Genomic DNA, 20,151 nt, shown 5'->3' with positions numbered 1-20,151 from the left:
CCTGTCTTGGCTCCTCCCCTTCTGGTTTTGCTCCTTGCATGAACCAAGGCGTTTTTCTTACTTCCGCCAAGGAGTTTATGTTTTAACTGGGGTTTATCTGTTTGTGTTCAAGATAACTCAAAAGGTTATTGACAGATTTTAATTAAATTTTCAGGAGTTGTTGGAAATGTGAAAAACAAGAAACTGTTTAATTTTGGTGGTGATCCGGATCACCGTTTGGATCCAGGAATTTTTTAAACTGAACTCTTTTTTTTTTTTTCTCTCCATTTCAAGTAAACTTGGAATAGAGAAACTTGTAATATGGTTAACATAATCATATTTTTGGATGTTTTTTTTTTTTTAGCAAAATGGAAATATTTACATCTAAAGTTGTGCATGTACACAGACCCTCCAATACAAGTATATGAATTGAGAAAGAGTAATCTTTACATCTAGTTATCTTCATCTGCTCTGAAATTGATCAGAATCTTCCTTTCGCTTGTGCTCCGTCTCTTTCTGTCAGCTATCAAAAATTTTACTGATTAGTTTTTCAAAGTAATAAATTGTTTTATATCCTTGTTTGCATAACATCCACGTAGAGTCCGCACATATTGTTTTGGGGTAGGTTAAATATTTGAACTAAAACAATGGAAATTGAAATTAGCCTGCAATGAAAAGACAACAAAGCACGATGATAAAGGTTTATCTGAACAACGAGGCGTTATCTAGTTGGTTTGATTTCCTTCCAATGGCAGTTATTGATCAGCATAGAACACCTACACGCAAGAGCTCAAACCAACGCGTCCCACCTCTTGGATGCTGCTTGAGACAAGTTTTACACAGTCCAGATTTTACTTTTGGCTTGTTTTATAACAGAAATCGTGCGGCAGGTGCAAACACATGTAGATGTAAAAGGAAGAAATCGATCATTAGAGTTAAGCTGTAGTTAAATAAAGACAAAAAAGACCATAAATTAAAGCCCAACAGCCAAGACTTAAACCTCTGCATTGTGGTTCTTTGAACTAAGGTACAAAGAGTGAAAATGGTTGAGCTGATCTCCCTTTGCTACACTTTCTAATGCTGTAAATTTTTGCCTTGTTTTCCCTCTTTGTAGAGTTTTATAAAGGTGTAAACACTATTTTCAAATATTTATTTTTTTAATCATCTGTCTTCTGTAGTCTTGTACAGGGCGTTCTTTCTAATACGTCGTCCTTGTGTAAAATTACCAAATCAATTTCTTCCATCATAGAATGATTTAAAATGATCAGTTTCAACTTGAACTTCAGCCTTGACGTTTAATTGCTAATTTAAGGTAGGAGGCGGCTGTATATTTCTGAGTTTTGCAGGATCACGGTGCTAGGAAAATTAAGTTTCCAAGGCAAAGGAGCTTGAAACAACTGGCCTCGGCACTGGCAGCTATGGGGGTTTTCAGCTCTAGAATTCCTGCTATTGAAGAGGTTATCATTGTAGTATTTCTCTTTATCTAAACAATCTGCTTTAAAGATTTTGTTCATATTTTCCTTCATGCTTTAAGACCAGCAGGACTTTGTCACTGCGTCTGATGTCATGCATGCTCAGGATACGGCGCACCCGGCATCGGGCGCGACTTTAAGACCATCACTCTAAAAGGATTAACATTGAGTTGATTTGAGGTGAATACCTGGCTCTGATGCTGGTGGTTCATCCATTTGATTGCTGGAAATTTAGACATATGATTCACGGATCACCTGTTACGAATTGAATGTCCCAGATGTGATGTGTAAAGCCTGTTACATACTCCACGAGAAGCGAGAACTTTTTTCTTGTTCTCGAGGCTCCGAGAAGAAAATGACGTCATTTTGTTCTCGCGGACGTGTTTGAGGACAGTTCTTGACACACCGGGCTGGCAGAACTTTTTTCTTGAAGGACTGCGAGAAGTATCGCGTGATTGGTCGGACATTGGAGGCGGGCGTCGTTAACACGGAGAAAGCATGAAGCGGATTTGCTGCTTCCGCGTTTTTACTGTTGCCGGCAAAACGGATTGTTTTAATAAAACAGCTGATCGAGGTGGTGAGAAAGTACAAACATTTTTACATGTAGCATTAAAACACTCGAACCCAGCCGCGTGCACAACCCGCCCTGCCTGTCGTTAAACATGAAACTAGAAAAACAGAGCGGAGAGCGGAAACCTCCGCCAAGCACAATGTTAAAGAATCCTTTTAAAAAAAATCCTGGATCCAAACGGTGATCCGGATCACCACCAGAATTTAATCAGTTCTTCATTTTTACATTTGCAACAACTCTTGAAATATTTATAAAAATCCATCCGTAACCTTTTAAGTTATCTTGAGCAAAAAGAGGCCGGGGAAAACAACAACCTCCTCGGCGGAGGTAACAACCGGGTTCATCGCGCATAAAAGCAGACATCGCCCCCCGCAGTGATCCCTCCCCGCTGCAGACGTGCTTCTCGTGGAGTATGTATGGACCTGACGAACAAGACGTTTTTTCTTGTTCTTGCAGCCTCAAGAACAAGAACTCAGTTCTTGCGCCTCGTGGAGTATGTAACAGGCTTAAGAAACAATAAGCACAGGAAGGTGCAGAAATCACGTGTCAGAATGAAACACGTGCAAAATAAGACAGATTTTTTTTCAACTTGTCACCTTTAAATGAGAGCACCCCCTACATCCCCCTCCCTCCCCGAGCAACATGAATTGCAAGATCTTCACTCTGTCGTTATATATTTCCATACTGTCGATGTACCTGTGCTGCCTGTTTTCTGTTCTTTTCATTTTAGATCTGATGCATCACTGGGGAGGCACAAGCATCAGTCTGCTGACAAATAATTCAGTGTTTACTGTTTATTTGTTTCTGCTTTTTTTTTTTTTCCAAGGCCAACAGCAGAAGTGGAAATGTTGCTTACAGGTCCCACAATAGTTCAGATATATAAAATGTAAGCGTGTTTATGTGCAGCCTCATAAATCTAGCTTGAGGAATGTGTTTGTCCCACATCAGGCAAAAGTCTTGAACCAGCCCCAATTTCTTTGTATTTTGTAGCATTAGTTCTCCAAGTGTTCTGAAGGTTTTTCAATGTTTTTCTTGAAACGTTGACAGCTTTTCCAAGCATTTTTGGTTTAGTTTGTGCACCATACCATTTCAGAGGGATGACTACACATAATGGACAACAAATAACTAATTTTTAAATTAAATTATTTGCATATTCTATGAAATATCCCAATTATCACAAGTGATTCCCAAAGAGCTGTTGGTTGGCATTTTATTTAAAAACGAAAACAAGAAAAGCATAAATAATCTGGACAAGTGGAAGACAAATGATGACATAGCATAGCTATAAAAAAAAAACAAAAAAAAAAAACAAATGAATATCTGAAAATTATGTTTTAAAGAAATTGAGAAAATAATCCAGCGAATACCTGAGACATAACCTAAAAGATGCATCTCACCTGGTGAATTTACTTTTAAGGAAAGCCTCATCAGAGATGGTCTTCATGGTAGGGTGACATTAAACTGGATTTCAGTTTATGACCTCATGTTCAGTAAATCGCTGCACCTTTTGTTGTTTTCTTGGAAATGTATTACGAAATGAGGAGTAACTCAAGAATTTAACATGTACTGTATTCTTGTCTTATCTTATACATATCAGTTTTTGTCATTGAAAAGGAGTAAATGCAGCTGTCTTTGATCAATTTTACAAAAGAAGATAGTTGTTACTGGCCCTGTGATGGACTGGCGACCTATCCGGGGTGTACCCTGCCTCTCACCCAGTGATTGCTGTGACAGGCTCCAGATTCCCCTCGACCCTTAATTGCACTAAGCGGTTAAGAAAATGAATGGATGGATGGATGGATAATTGTTACTATTAAACTTGTCAGATGACAACTCTTTCAGAACTAAGGGAAATTTGAAGCGCTTGGCTGACATTGCTATATATAGCCTGGAACACACATTCAGCAAATATAAGACAGGACTAAATCACTCAAAGATTGGAAAAAAAGACAACTAAAACTGAGCAGTACAAAGTCTACAAACCTCTTTAAGAGTCAAACATACATATTTTTTGTGCTTTTTATTTGGTTTTACAAAAAAACTCTAAAATCCAGCGGCATTCGGCATGACTTTTTAAACCGTGAAAGGCAACAAGGCCAAAGAACATGAATGGCTTGTGATCACTGCTGAATTATTACACTAACGGTCAAATGATTCAGCGAGAGCTATTATGGAGGAGAGTGTGAAGACTAGACCTGAGAACGCAGTAGTTTCCATAGAGATAAATGAAAGTTCACGACCCAGCAATCTGCGATTCTCTGTGTGGCTTCTATAGGCAGAACGCTGATGTTTGCTTATGCACTGCATCTGTATGGTCTGCTGATTTTCAGAGTTATATGAAACCATTTCCTGCAGGTGCTTAGATGGAATTTTCTTTTGTTTTTTTTTTTTTAATTTAGTCTTGTCCAGCATTTAAGCAAGCAGAATGATTATCTGGATTCTGTATTCTGCTGAGCAGATTTACTTTTAGCTTTATAGACATAATGCTCCCCTTGATATTCTGGATTCTTATTTTATTTTTCTATTTATTTTGCATAATTGTTTGCATTACAGAGTTTGTACTGGTGGACTAGAATGAAGTGTGTGTCTGTGTGTGTGTGTGTGGGTATTGGGGTGGTGATGAATTAATCTCAACAAGTTATTCTTGTGTAATTTGAGCTCCAGCTAGCGCTGTAGCAGTGACCTTTGCAGTAGTCTGTGGGCCAATGGATTGCACGACAAAACCATTGGAGAATTCTTATTTGAAATAGTTGATAAACAACAAGTTTTGTTTCGTGCCTGCTGTGTACTGACTGTACTGACTGTACTGCTGAAATGCGTAGAAACTGCCATCTTTTCACATGTAGCAGGTTTAATAGCCAGTTTTTGACCTTCTAATTTTCCATGCATGGAAATTTTTCACGAGTTTCACTTTTCTAAAGTATCGTCAAAACATTTAAATAAATATTCAATTCAATTCAATTCAACTTTATTTATATAGCGTCAAATCACGGCAATGCCATCTCAAGACGCTTTACAGACAGAGGGGAAAACATAATGAAGGCCAAATTCATAACAGCCTATATAAGGAAACCAACAGATTGAGTTGAGCAAGCACACTGGCAACAGTGGGAAGGAAAAAACTCCCTTTTAACAGGAAGGAAACCTCCGGCAGAACCCGGCTCAGGACAGGCAGCCATCTGCCTCTGCTGTGTGGGGGGAAGAGGACAGAAAGACAACAGAAACTGCTACTCCCGGCCAGGGAGACCTGCTGAGACAGGAGACATACATGTTAATGATGCAACACTGTTATGGGGGGGGGGTAAAAGAAAGAGATAAAGAGAAAAAGAAAGAAGCTCAGTGTATCAGGAAATGTCCCTCAGCAGTCTAAACCTATAGCAGCATAACTAAGGGATGCTAACCATCCCTAGCTATAGGACTTATCAAAAAGATAAGTCTTCAGCCTAGTCTTAAAGGTGGGGAGGGTGTCTGCTTCCCTAACACTAACTGGGAGCTTATTCCATAAGAGAGGGGCCTGATAACCAAAGGCTCTGCCTCCTGCTCGGCTCTTTGAGACTCTAGGAACAACAAGTAAGCCTGCAGTCTGCGAACGAAGTACTCTACTTGGTATATAAGGCACAGTGAGGTCTTTGATATATAGTGGTGCCTGGTTGTGGAGGGCTTTATATGTAAGGAGAAGGATTTTAAATTCTATTCTAGATTCAACAGGCAGCCAATGAAGAGAGGCTAAAACTGGAGAAATATGATCTCTCATGCTGGTTCTGGTCAGGACTCTGGCTGCAGAATTCTGGATCAGCTGAAGGCTTTTCAGGGCATATTTAGGACAGCCCAGTAATAGAGAGTTACAGTAATCTAGTCTCGAAGTAACAAAAGCGTGAACCAGTTTTTCTGCATCACTAATTTTGGCTATATTACGTAAATGAAAGAAGGCTGTTTTAGTAACCTGCTTAATATGTGGGCCAAAGGACAGGTCAGGGTCAAATATTACTCCAAGGTTTCTCACTGTAGCACTGGAAGCTAAAGTAATGCCATCCAGGTTCATTACAAAACCGGAAAATTTAGCTCTGAGTTTTTCAGATCCAACGAGAATTACTTCAGTCTTATCTGAGTTTAAGAGGAGAAAATTTCTAGACATCCAAGTCTTTATGTCTATGAGACAATTTTGTAGCCTATTGGGCTGATTTGTTTCATCTGGTTTAAAGGATAAGTATAGTTGAGTATCATCTGCATAACAATGAAAGTTTATTCCATGCTGTCTAATAATTTTGCCTAAAGGAAGCATATATAGCGCGAAGAGTATTGGTCCAAGTACAGAACCTTGAGGAACTCCATGACTTACTGTAGTTTGGGAGGAGGACTTGTCATTTACATGAACAAACTGAAGTCTATCAGATAAATATGATTTAAACCAGCTTAACGCTGTACCTGTAATTCCAATCACCTGTTCTAGTCTTTGTAACAGAATGTTATGATCGACTGTATAAAATGCAGCACTAAGATCAAGCAAGATAAGTACGGACACAAGTCCTTTGTCTGAGGCCATAAGAAGGTCATTAGTAACTTTCACCAATGCTGTCTCAGTACTATGATGAGCTCTAAATCCTGACTGAAACTCCTCGCATAAATTATTTCTGCTCAGGTGGGCATGTAGCTGAGCTGAAACTATTTTCTCCAGAATTTTGGACATAAACGGGAGGTTAGATATAGGTCTATAATTTGCTATCACCTCTGGATCCAGAGATTGCTTTTTAAGTAAAGGCTTGATTACAGCAGTTTTAAATGATTGTGGTACATATCCTGTCACTAAAGACATATTGATAAGATTTAGTAGTGATGTATTAATTAAAGGGAAAATGTCCTTAAAGAGGCTCGTTGGGAGAGGGTCTAAGATACAGGTGGATGGTTTAGATGAAGCTATTATTTTAGTTAATTCAGAGGGTTGGACAGGACAGAAACTATTTAGACACAAGTCAGATCCTGGTTCTAAGGATGCTTCGGAGACCACAACAGGCTCAACATTATAGGTAGAAGGAAGAGTATTGTGAATTTGATCTCTAATAGTGTCAATTTTATTCCTGAAAAAATACATGAAATCATCACAGCTAAGTGAGAAAGGAATACATGGCTCCACAGCGCTCCGGCTCCTAGTAAGCCTAGCTACAGTGCTGAAAAGAAACCGAGGGTTGTTTTTGTTTTCCTCTATCAATGATGAATAATAAGCTGTTCTTGCCGTACGTAAGGCTTTTTTGTATATGCTTAAACTTTCTTTCCAGGTTAAGTGAGACTCCTCTAGTCCTGATGAACGCCATCTGTTTTCCAAACGCCTTGATGCCTGTTTTAGAGCTCGAAGCTGGGAATTAAACCAGGGAGCCTTCATAATCTTACCTAATTTCTTCTTCTTTAGGGGAGCAACATTATCCAAGGTTGTACGCATTGAAGCTGTTATAGTATCAGCATGTTGATCAATCTGAGCAGGAGTAAGGCTTAAAGGGGGACTCTCAGTCATGCTAACACATGGTAGATGTGAAAAAATTGATTCAATTGATTGTTTAAATTTTGTAATATTATTGTCTGATAAACATCTACTATAGTAGAATTTATTTTTGGTCAGTGAGTAATCAAATAAAGTGAATTCAAAGGTTAACAAGAAGTGATCGGACAAGACAGGGTTTTGAGGAAATACTTTGAGCTTATCAGTCTCAATACCATATGTTAGAACAAGATCAAGAGTGTGACCATGAGAGTGAGTGGCTCCATTGACATTTTGTGAAAACCCAATTGAGTTTAGAATAGAGCTAAAGGAAATGTTTAAACTATCATTTTCAACGTCAACATGAATATTAAAATCACCTAGTACAATGACCTTATCAGTAGTCAGCACTAACTCAGACAAGAGATCAGAGAATTCGGTCAGAAACTCGGAGTAAGGTCCAGGTGGGCAATACACTAATGCTAAAAGGAGCGGTTTCTCTGAATTCCATTTTGGATGAGATAAATTTAATGTCAGGAATTCAAAGGATTTATAGTTAGTTTTGTGCTTAGGATTAATTAAAAATTCTGACTTAAAAATAGCTGCAACACCTCCTCCTCTGCCTGTAGTTCTAGGAATGTGAAAGTTTAAATAGTTAGCTGGCGTAGCTTCATTAATACTAACATAATCCTCTTGCTGTAACCAGGTTTCCGTAAGACAGAATAAATCAATGTGGTGATCACCTATCAAGTCATTGACTAATAAAGACTTATTTGGGAGGGATCTAATATTCAGTAGGCCACACTTTATTGTCTTATTTTCAGATTTTATTAGATCCATTGTTTTTATTTTTATGAGGTTTTCACGATTAACCCCAGAAGTGTTTTTGTGTTGTTTAATTCTTACTGCTGGGAAGTTGTATAAGGTCGGAATGGGGTTTTGGGTGGGCGGCGGCAGGTGGGAAGCTGCAGAAAAGTGTGTAGGACTACAATTCTGCCTCCTGGTCCCAACCCTGAGTTGTCAATTTAGCTGACTAATAAAAGAGTCCATATTGCTAGATAAGAGAGCGGCTCCATCCAACGTGGGATGGATGCCATCTCTCCTAATAAGACCAGGCTTTCCCCAAAAAGCGCTCCAATTATCTATAAAACCCACGTTGTTATCGGGACACCACCTAGACAACCAGCGGTTGAAGGATGACATGCGGCTAAACATGTCATCGCTGATTAAATTTGGCAAGGGACCAGAGAAAACTACGGAGTCCGACATGCTCTTGGCAAAGTTACACACCGAAGCAACATTAATTTTAGTGACCTCCGATTGGCGTAACCGGGTGTCGTTACCGCCGACGTGAATTACAATCTTACGGTATTTACGTTTAGCCTTAGCCAGCAGTTTCAAATACGATTCGACGTCGCCCGCTCTGGCCCCAGGAATGCATTTGACTATGGTCCCCGGTGTCTCTAGAGCCACGTTTCTGACTATGGAACTACCTATAATCAGGGTTTCTGCCTCAGCGGGTGTGTCGCCGAGCGGGGAAAATCTGTTAGAAACGTGAACAGGTCGGTGGTGGCCAGTGGGTTTTGGTTTGGGGCTACGCTTCCGCCTGACCGTCGTCCAGCCCGCCTCGGCTCCCGGCTGCGCGGGAACTGCTGAGGGACGGCTCGGGATGGCTGCCCTGGCTGGTAGCTCCGCACTGGCTAATGGGGGCTTGCTGACTAACTGCTTCCCTAACTGAGTGCGGAGCTGGGCTTCTAACTCACAGAGCCTCGCCTCCAAAGCTGCCAAGCTGCTACACTTAATACACCTACCGTTATCACTAAAGGAGGCGGTGTAGCTAAACATCAGACACACCGAGCAAGAAAAGGCAGGGGACCGGGGTGTGGGAAGAGAGCTAGCAGCCATGCTAAAACCGAGTGCTTGAGCTGTTTAAGTCAGTAAACAGAAAGCCAAAGATCCCCAAAAATAAATGCAATATATAGAACAGTGGTTTGGGAAGATATTGTGCGCTAAAGTGAGTGGTTGGTTAACAATAGATAGAAGTTAGAAAGAAGTTAAAGGAGCCAACGGCTCGTAGCAATCCGCAGTGACACACGCTAGGGAAACAGGAAATGACACAATACGTTACCGCAACGTCAGCGCGTCCAGACAAATAATGCTGAAGGCCAATTTAACCTAATACTTGGGAGCTTAGACCACATTAGAGCTAACAAAAAATGACTGCTGTAAAATCTTTATTCTGTTTGTGAAAATGCACGTTTTTCTTTTTGGCATTAAGACCACATCAGACCAGTTCCTGAACAAGAACTAGATTGTTTAGACTCTTCAAACCTGGACTGGTGCTGTGATGGACTGGTGACCTGTCCTGGGTGTACCCTGCCTCTCACCAGATGATTGCTGGGACAAGGAAAGACAGAATTTTCTACATAAGACACAAGTTGTGTAAAACATACAGTGATGATGTCTCAACTTTCCAGAAACTGTGACAATTTTTTCCCTAACCTCTCCGTTCCTGGTCAACCTGACAACCCCAGTCCGTCTTGCTGTTTTTCTCCTCCAGAGTCTGCAGTGACGTCTGTATCAGACCAGACATAGTTCAGATTCCTGTAAGGATTTTTTTTATATAGAGATGTTTTGGTCTATACTTCATCCTCATCGGCATATTAGTAAGTTTATTTCTGTCTGTCTTATCTTTAATTTGTTCACTCCAGGTAAATAATAGCTTCTTTTCTTTACATGAGCATCTGTAACTGGATGCTCTACAGTTGTTTTACCCGTAAATATTTTAGCCTTTTAATCTTCATATAATAAAAATATCCTGTTCAGTTCAAGTTTGTTCCTGGGAGCCTTATAATTCATCCAGGATGAATTTATTGTCTGTACCACAGGCAATTTCTGTCATTAACGAATGACTTACATTCTTTCTTTTGTCATTCAAACCTTCAGCGGTGTAGCGAGCCGGCAGGTTCAGCTCAGCTGCAGAGGCAGAGTTGAGAGTGTGGTGGACACTGTTGTGAAGACATTACGATGGAGGAATTCGATGTCACTGTGAATCTGAGGGGGGCATGTCCCACCCATACCTAGCGCCATCTGGCCTTGATTTCTTTGCTAAAGGACATGCTTTATAGGGGACACTTTCAAAGTCTGACATTATAAACCTCCCTAAATAAAGTTTAAAAAATAGACTACACTCACTTTTTTTTGCTTACTCTTGTTAAATCCCAAATTAGACTGTTTGTTATGTAATACACACAGAGTTTCTGATGATGACTAAAAAAAAGGCGAAAAGAATACCAGAAAAGAAATAAAACCTAATCATCAAACAACTAATAAAAACAAACTAAGGTCATTCTGGCCGCTTAAATATAAAATAAATGCAATATACACAATAACCTGGAGCATCTCTCTGCTTTCACCATGTCTGTAGCTCAGCAGCTCTACACAGTGTCTGTCTGCTGACCACATTTGCATGCTCAGGGTTCCTCGCATGCAAGTCGTAAACTTCCCAGCTATTCTCCTGGGGGAAACCCCTACGATGGCCTTACCGCTAAATGGTCTGCACTTCAGAGAAACCCATGCAAAAATGCAGCGACCGACGTACCATCTTTTCCAGCTGACGGTTAACAACAGTGAATAAATAACATGACCAAACAGACCAGTAGACATGCTGTAATAAACCACAGAAACCAGCAAATACCTACATTGCATGAGTTGAATTTAGGAAGGGCTGTGATGTGAGTCAGACTAAATAAACGACAACACACCCTCAGCCCCGTCAGGACACACTCGTCATTTCTTATGGTCTCATTGGAGCAGTTGCTTCATGTAAAATTTCCGCCATGGTTTTTTTGCAGGCATGCATGTACGAACAGGCTGCACACATTCAGCCTTTCCTTCAATCCCTTTTTTAAAAGCTGGATGCTGTCTTCCCATGTATGCACATAACCTTTTATTCTTCATGAGATCTGTGCTTTTTTAATCTGTAAGGCTCCTTTTGTTGCAGCCGGGCTCCTGCCAAGTCATTTAGTCACCCGTTGCTGTCTGGCAACGTCAGTTTTTCATGCTTCCCGTTTTGTTGTTTCTTTGTGTAACCATCACAAGCCCAGCTCTGTCCTCCACCCCCGCCTTTCCATCTGTCCCACACACTTATGTTGTTTCACCACAGTTACTGAGGCACACATCCTTATTGCTACCAGGTGAGGCAACGCACACACATGCCCGCGTGACACGCCTCGGGGCACGCAGTCTGCAGGGGGGGTTCTGAGGAGCGCTGACGCATATAGATGACATTTCCTTGTGGATAACATTGCCACGAGGCATCCGTGTGTGTTGCTCCTTGTTTTTCTTTGTTTTTTTGGCATGTGTGCCACACACACTGTTGTCATTTCCCGGTGTTAAATGGCACATTTTCCTCTGAGTCACTTTTAACCCCATTTATGACCGCCATGTCCAAAGTGATACATAGCAGATTACTGCCTGAGACCTAACCCACCTGTCTGTGGCCTAAGGGCCCGAAAACAGCATGTTGTAAGGTTTCTAAGAGTAATCAGAAGTGTGTATTTGTGCAGATGTGTGCATCCAGTGTTTTTCTTTCTCTCATGAAGTTACCACTCCCTCTGGCCCAGTTCCCCCCTGCCGCTCTCCTCCCTGCTTGACCAGGGTCGGCAGGATGAGCTTTGGCCTCCCATGTGGTCCCGGGAAGAGAGGCCTGGATGTCTGGGGAGAGGGCACCTCAGATCACTTCTGCTGCTCTCTGCAGGACTCGACAGCTACAGAGACAGAAAGCTGTAATTAGGACTGGAGGAGGCTTAACAGTCTCCTGCCTCACTCTTTTACTCTCTCTGGAGAGACAAATACTCCCACATTAAGAGACCAAAATTCATAATTACGTGTGGTTGAGAGGATTGTAGTCGGGCAATTAAATGCTTCATTTATTCACCTTGGTTGCTGTGTGTTTCAGAGCCTGACGTTTCGTACACCAGAGAATCATCAAAGCTGCTGCTGCAAAAAAAAAACACAAGCCAAGCTGATAATGACAGCGTTATTTATTAATTATTGTGGTTTAGAACAACTATGGAAAAAAAAAAAAAGTATCTTTTTCTGGTTTTGAAGCAGTGTTGGCTCTGTTGTTTCAGAGTAAAGATGGAGCTGCAGATGTTCCAGCTGCTTTAATATGGTTGGAGCAGATGAGCATTGCTCCACATGTCAGGAACAAACTCCCATAAAGCCTCAGATCAGCTGAAACACTCAGTTTATTTGAGTTTAGGTTAAAGACCCACCTGCTCTTAGCTGCATTTTAGTAGTTTTAAGTCCAATACTGCCTTTGTTTCTTTTAAGCTGGAATTGATCATGATTTTAATAGTTTTTATCTCATGTGACTTCCTTTTCCTCCCTTCCTTGTTTCAATTTTAAATTATGCTTCCAATTTTAAAATGTTTTAATGTTTCTGTGACGCACTTCGAATCCCTCTGTTGTTGAGTTGTGCTTTGCAAATAAGCCTGCCTTGCCCATTTCTAAGAAATACTGCATGACTGTTAGTGCAACTGGGCGACAAGAGTTTCGGTCAACCAAGACAAGGTTAAAAAGTTGATCTCTATTTGTCCTTTATGTATCATTTTACCATAAGTTAATAGAAAACGCCTTTATCTCATAGAAAAATCAGTATTGAGGTAAAAAAAAACCTGTTTATTTTCTGCAAACGTTCCTGTAAAGCAACACAATGTAAATGCCCAGGCTTACAATTTTATGCTTCTGACTGGTTTCGTTGGCACACTGATATTCACTATGTACATTTCTTCGGCTGCCATTTCCCTGCAGCGTCCAGATGCTGAAGACACATTCATACTAGGATATCAGGGGACTTAGTTTGATTGGCCAAAGAATCCAGAGAAATTTCCTTCAGTAATGTTTACTTTCACAGTGCATTTGACTCAAGCAGACCAAACCACCTGAATGTTATGCAGTTACAAGAACTGCTCATCCAGGGAGATATTCCTGGAATATACCTCTTCATTCTCTTAATTACCTTTAATTCTTATGTCAAAAATAATTGGATTCCTCTTCATTTAGTGTCTGTTCGCATTGTTTCATCCGCTGTATTACTCATATTGATAAAGCCAGGTATGCGTTCTGCAGGAACACTGCTTCTCCAAGTTTGTCAGGTCTGCAAGCAGGGATATCCTGTGGTGGTTGGAACTGGGAACTGGGATCTCCCATTAGGTCAATTTTTTTTTCTTTTTTTAGGTTTTAGGGCGATCCCTCTGTGTATCTGATATATCCAGGTGCATCTTACAGACGTAGAGGAATCAGGGGGTAAACTAAGGTTGTAAGTCAGGCAGCTGAAGCATGCATGTGCAGATATTTCAGTGTAGCAAGAGGGGGAACGTTTTTGGTCAAAATTCTCTTTATTATTGACTTAATCTGTCTGTGTGTGTGTGTGTGTGTGTGTGTGTGTGTGTGTGTTTTCTTTTTATGCGACTATATGGTTTGTACAACCCTGTCTTTAAATAAGAGCTATTGCTTAAGATGATTAAACAGGAGATATTTCCATTAATGAAGATTTTACCTGATCAGCAGTTTTGTGAATATGATTCATGTTGGTTAACGATGGTGGTCTTGAAAAATTCTCTTTTTTTTTAGTTGGAACTGGAGAACAGCCAAGTTGTCTCCGGTGCAGAATGGTTTTGGAATGATGTGACGATGAACACAAACCCTCATGCATGCCTGTTAAATAGTCCCTCTCCTTTTCTCAGGTCCTGTTTATATCCTGGCGGACACATGGGCAGGAGGAAATAACTGTCAGTCCAGGTGAGTATTTAAAAGCTCTGTTGCAATAAATCGTATAATTTTCTTCCGCTTCTACAATGTAGAACTTTGACCCATGTTTTGCAGGCGCTCCAGCTGACCTCTGGGCTCAGTCTCGGCTGTGCAGCTTTACTGTTGGTGGGCCAGCTCAACAGGGGTCTATGTGAGTGAGAACTGATGAAGTCCAGTATGAGGCAGTGGCGGAGGATGGTGCTGGTGGCCATGCTGGCCTGGGTCCTGTTTTTTCTTGCCCTGATCTCTTACTTTCTGGATGCTCGTGTGGATGAGCCCCTGACCTCTGCCAGGTCTTTACTCTCCCAGCACCCTGACACACGTCGACTGGCCTCCATACAAGCATCCCATCAACACCATGTCAATTTGGGCCCCAGGCCTGAGCTGGCCTTACTTGTAACGAAAACATATCTCAGAGACAAACCAGAACCGGAGCCGTCTGCCAGCTCCACCACCCCAGAGACCAGCGTGGAGGTAAGCCACAGCCCAGACAGTGCTCCCTATGTCACCTACGGAAGTCAGGAGGTAAGCCGACAGGACTACCTGGACCCACAGAGCCTGGCTGCCTGGTCCTCCTTTGGCACAGAAAATGTGGGTTCTCATTCAGATCCCGCAGTCCAGAGTCGGGAGAGAACATCTCTAAATGCAGAGTATCAGAACCGTGTCAGTACCGCTCGTTACCACGGTGGCGAGGAGGAGGAAGAAGAAGATGGGAAAGAAAATGAAAACGAAGAGCCGCGGAGCAGGATGAGACCAGCAGACAGGAGGGCCGGGGGCGACTCCTCTGATCTGGAGGAATATTACTTCTCCAAGTCGGCCTCTGTGGTGCAGCGGCTTTGGAGGGGCCGCGTGTCCGCCGACATGCTGAGTCCTCGGCTGCAGCGTGCCATGAAAGACTACATGAGTGCCAACAAACACCATGTTTCCTATAAGGGAAATCGCAGGGCCACCCAGAGTGCCAAGGAACTGCTCTGCCAGATGAAAGCCCAGGCCCAGCTGAGAACAGTGGACGGGTCAGAGCAGCCCTTCTCCTCACTTGGCTGGGCTCGCCTTGTGCCATCTCTTCCTCTGGAGCGTCAGGAAAAAAGCAGCTTCAGGACCTGTGCAGTGGTCACCTCTGCTGGTGCCATCTTGCGCTCAGGACTGGGCAAAGAGATCGGTGAGTCGTAAAAATAAAGATTTACATATAAATGGGAAAAACAAAAGAAACCATGTTACATAAATAGATTGTTTACTGGTTCACTGTTCATCCTTTATGCCTGGATTAAGTATTAAACATCCTGTGGAATTATGTTGTCCGACATGTAGTCAAAGCTAATGGTACCATTAGCCACATTGGCTGTCCAGTGCGCTAATGGCGAGGAGTTTCCATGGGTTGTTGGGATGAATGCCATTGGATATTCACTTCTTCAGGTTCAGGGAGCGCTTATAGATTCTTGTGTTGCAGCCAACAGAACATTTGGCGTGTGTTGCTTGTGAATGGGACATTTTAGAGCTAGCAGAAGGGGCTGAAGTGAGGAAAATACGACAGTCTGTGAAGCTGCTGCTCATTCTAACTGGATTTTTTTTTAAGTTAAGATAAACTGGCCTGAGATGGGTACTTGGTAGACGTGCAGCATGATAATAGAAGCAAATAACTACAAAAAGGATTTTCTACAAGGGAAAAAGACACTTTGAGTACACCACATTGAAGGAGAGATGGGGGAAAAAGCATCTTGAAAAATGTAAAAGATCTTTCAGAAATATAATTGATTTGCAAATGTTGAAAATTACTTTGCAGAAGTTGGCATTAATGTTTCACAATGTTGCAGATCTGGGATTAGAAATATGCCTTTCCTGGTAGTGCTGAATGTGAAGCTACGGGAAACATCACATGACAAGGTTTCATCTTCTGATGAGCATGAAATTTCATATCTGCAAGATTTTAATATTTGTATAATTGCACATTTTTGTCCTATCAGAGTACACTTAGATGCTGACAGGGAGAGATTCACCTTAGATTCCATGCAAATATGAAGATTTATTTTTGTTTTGTTCTTGAAAATCATTCAAGCCTGATTGCAACAAATTTGAACGAGATAAGCGTGATAAAGACAGCTGGACTTGTTTTTACTGAAGGAAAAAAAGGAAGAAAAAGGGGGAACAAGCAAACAAAAATAGAAGCCCACTTGCCTGTGCACATGCTCCTATGATAATCAGGCCTCACAAGACTGAGAAACTAAACCCAGTCTTTGTGAGAGGTAACACATACATGTCTTGTTCGTTGTGTTAACCTAAAGCAATGCCTCCATGGATGTCAGGGAAGGGGGGTCAGAGATTTCACTTCATCTTTTTTATCACCAGACATCTGTTGGAGGTGTTGAGTGTCACCACGTCTGCATGTCATTTAAATATCAAATGTCCATTTAGTTCTGCATTGATCAGCGTTTGATTCTTCACAGATGAACTTGTCAGATGAACTTGAGTGTGTGCCTAGTAGGCTATGTCTTTTTATTTTTCTTTTTTCTTTTTTTTTTGTCTTTTGAATGCGTGTGTTCTGGTTTTTTGGCAGCTCTTCAGTAAATGGAGAGAGTGTGAACTCAGTGACAGATGGCTCACCAGAAAAAAAAAAGAACCCCCCTCTGGTAACCAATCAGGCTTCTTCGCTTTGCATATAGCTTCCTTGCTTTTGTCAGAGCAAGCATTAATAAGGAGGACTAGAACTTTATAGTTATTAGTTTCTTTTTCTATCAGAGTTTTCTGGCTCCCCCAGATGACATTGTCCGAGAAACAAAAGCAGACTAAATAGGCTTCTCAGGAAATCAGATGCAGGTAGCATCAACCTGCATTTCCACTTGACCCTGTGGTCACAGTAGAATTAAAATGTTTTGCAGCGTCAGTGGAAATATTATTCTTTTTGCTTCAGCCTGTCAACTCTTTCAGCTCCCCTTAATGTAAAATCAGCTTGAGGTGCTAACGGTTCCTCTGCAAATTCACAGGAATGCTGACTTAATACATTTTCAAGTACGCCTTGGAGTGTGTTGATGCAAGTTGTGTGGGCTTATTGAATATAAACAATATGTTTAGGATACATTAAATAAATATATTATTTTGCTTTTAAAATATGAATATCACTCAGCAAAAAAGCTTTTTTTATTTTTAGTTTGGTGAAAGTCTACACGCCCTGAATCCTTGTTGCTGCTGTCGTCCATCCATCTTCACTGAGGTGTATCTCATACATGTTAATATCAGACAGCAGCAGGATATTGGCTGTGTCGTCATAAAAAAAAAAAAAAAAAAAAAAGATAGTTCTAGATGCAGCTTATTAGAAAAGACAATGTTATGTGTCTGATTAACCTCTGAGTGGCTTCAGAGATGGACAAGCTTTGTCACATTTATTGTGTAGCTTCACTTTCATAGGAAATCAACTTGCATTGATTTAGCTGTTTGTTACTCAGCCTGCTGTTCCTCCCATAAGGCAAAAACTGTGTGATGTGCACAATTACTGACATCAGTTTTGATTGAAGAGGAATGAGAATCAACACTTTTGTCTTGACATTTACATGTCAGAATTTTGGCTAAAGCCCAAAACTTATTGTGTGCCCACCCTTGTTTGACTCGGGACTTGGTGATGAAGTGCTGCTGCCATCATGTGGTGATAACCATGAACAGCATCCACGATGCAAAACAGGAAGGAGAAATGCTTCAGATTAGGTCAGGGATCCCCAACCCTGGTCCTCGAGGACCGGTTTTCCCAAGTGTTCCTGCTGGAACACACCTGACCCAAACCCAGACCAGCTCTGCTCATGTCTGCTAAATACATATTGATTTGAATCAGGTGTGGTGCAGCAGGGACACTCAGAAAACCTGCAGGACACCGGTCCTTGAGGACCAGGATTGGGGATCCCTGGATTAGGACACTAAAGTTATTCAATTTGATGGACAAGCCCTGCAGCAAGTATTCTCTTTCTGAAGCGTCTTTTACTTATAATTTGACTTTTTTTTTTTTTTTTTTTTACTACAGAAATGTTGGCGTTGTATTATTTATGCCGGCAAACGAATATCTATAGAGGTGAATCCTATGGTGTCACGTTATCTAATTTTTCCACATTTGGCTGATTATTTTTTCCAGTAATAAGACTAGTTTATGTGTATTAAAGTGTGGCATTTTATTTCCCTGCTTTAGTCTCTGATATTTGTGTTTGAGTGGAAGAACAGCTGAGTCTACTCTACGCTGACTTTTCCTGACCTTTTTTAGTTACCACCAGCTTAATGGAAAGCAGAGCATGTCTGTATATTGCATTACGGACGTTAAAAATGGTATATCTATAGATACTCTGCATATAGGTAGGGTCTAATGGTGGCCTTTCTGAGTGGAGTTTGCAGGTTCTCCCGATGTCACCGTGGGTTCTCTGGGTACTCCGGCTTCCTCGCACTGTCTAAAGACATACATGTTAGACATGTTAGGGTAATTGGTTACTCTAAATTGTCCCTTGCAGTGACTGTGTGTGTGTGTGTGTGTGTGTGTGTGTGTGTGTGTGTGTTTGCTTGTGTGTCTGTCACTGTGGCCCTGTGATAGACTGGCTACCTCTCATCCAATGATTGTGATTGCTGGGATGGGCTCCAGCTTCCCTAAGCGCTTAAGAAAACTGTGTGTGTGTGTGTGTGTGTATGTATATATAATATATATATATATATATATATATATATATATATATATATATATATATGAGAGAGAGAGAGCGATAAGTGTTTATTTATTTGTGTTTATTTATTTTGTGTTTGTGTTTATTTATTTTGTGAATACTCTTGAGTTTAAATCAAGTTTAAATCAAGCCAGCACAACAACTCTGAGCTTTTAGTTTTATTCTTCAGTCTGTGATGGTTTATACTAAAAGTCCTAATCTATCCCATATGAACATGTGATAGACTGCAGCTAATCAGATTGGACATTGATCCAGATGAGGGCTTCATCCAGGTGACCTCTACAGGTCTGAATTACCCTGGTCAGATGAGCAAGGTGAAATTATCTGAGATATATATATACAATATATATTTGTCCTTTTTCAGTGTTCTGATCTGGAAGCACTTTTGTAATTTCCTCACATGGATTATTTGACAGTTTTCTACCTGCGGGGCTCCTCTCAGAGGAAATCACTGGAAAAACAAGCTGCCTGTAAAAGGGGCAACAAAGGAGGCATCACTTCTTTTTTAAATGTCAGTCACATACGACTGAAAATCACTAACTGAAGGAAGAAAGCAGATTTATAGAAATTCTTTTTGCATAAGTAGGTTCCTAGTCTGAATCTGCAATACACATGTTGCTTTAGCACATAAGTATGGCTGTTTGCAGCATGAAGACATTTAATCAGCCTTAGTTTTTTCTGATATTTTTCATTTTACAGCAGTAATTACAACAATTGCCAGATTTATCTACAGGATAAACACTGATTTGAGGGATTACTAAATAATGAGGAAAAATTTCTTGACACATTTAATCAATTTTCAAAAAATTAAGCTTTAAAATAAACGTATGTTCCTGCAATCAGAGGGTATTTTTAGCATCTTTTTCCTTGGTTGTGTTTAAGCATGGGTGTTTTTTATTTGTGCTTTTCCTTGTAACTTTGGGCTGAAATGTGAGTGTGTCATTGTCGCTCCCTTTACCATGCTTCACCATGGCGATGTAGTTATGATGTTCATATACTGTGACCCGAGGCATCTCCAAAACCTGTCTGTGAGGTCCGGGATCCTGCAGGTATCTGATGCAACCCTGCAGCAATGCACCTGATTTGAATGAATGGGTTTTAACACTTGGCAATAAGCTATTGAAGATCCATTTTATTTGAAACAGGTTTGTTGCAGCA

At 40.9% G+C, this 20,151-nt stretch overlaps 1 protein-coding gene across 2 annotated transcripts in view; it reads left to right on the top strand.

Moving 5' to 3' along the window:
• st6gal2a (ST6 beta-galactosamide alpha-2,6-sialyltranferase 2a) overlaps nt 1–20,151 on the top strand; it is a 59,585-nt gene that overhangs the window by 15,836 nt on the left and 23,598 nt on the right. For both annotated transcript variants that reach the window (XM_079254385.1, XM_079254386.1), the window contains exons 2-3: nt 14,245–14,299; nt 14,384–15,467. In XM_079254385.1, coding sequence (XP_079110511.1) covers nt 14,474–15,467 — 994 coding nt within the window. In that variant the 5' untranslated portion in view covers nt 14,245–14,299; nt 14,384–14,473. The remainder of the gene's footprint in view (nt 1–14,244; nt 14,300–14,383; nt 15,468–20,151) is intronic.

The sequence above is a fragment of the Telmatherina bonti genome, assembly GCF_933228915.1.
Source record: "Telmatherina bonti genome assembly, chromosome: 15".
In the NCBI taxonomy this organism is placed as follows: domain Eukaryota; kingdom Metazoa; phylum Chordata; class Actinopteri; order Atheriniformes; family Telmatherinidae; genus Telmatherina; species Telmatherina bonti.
Note: the sequence above shows the minus strand (reverse complement) of the source record. Positions and strands in the feature narration are given on the sequence as shown.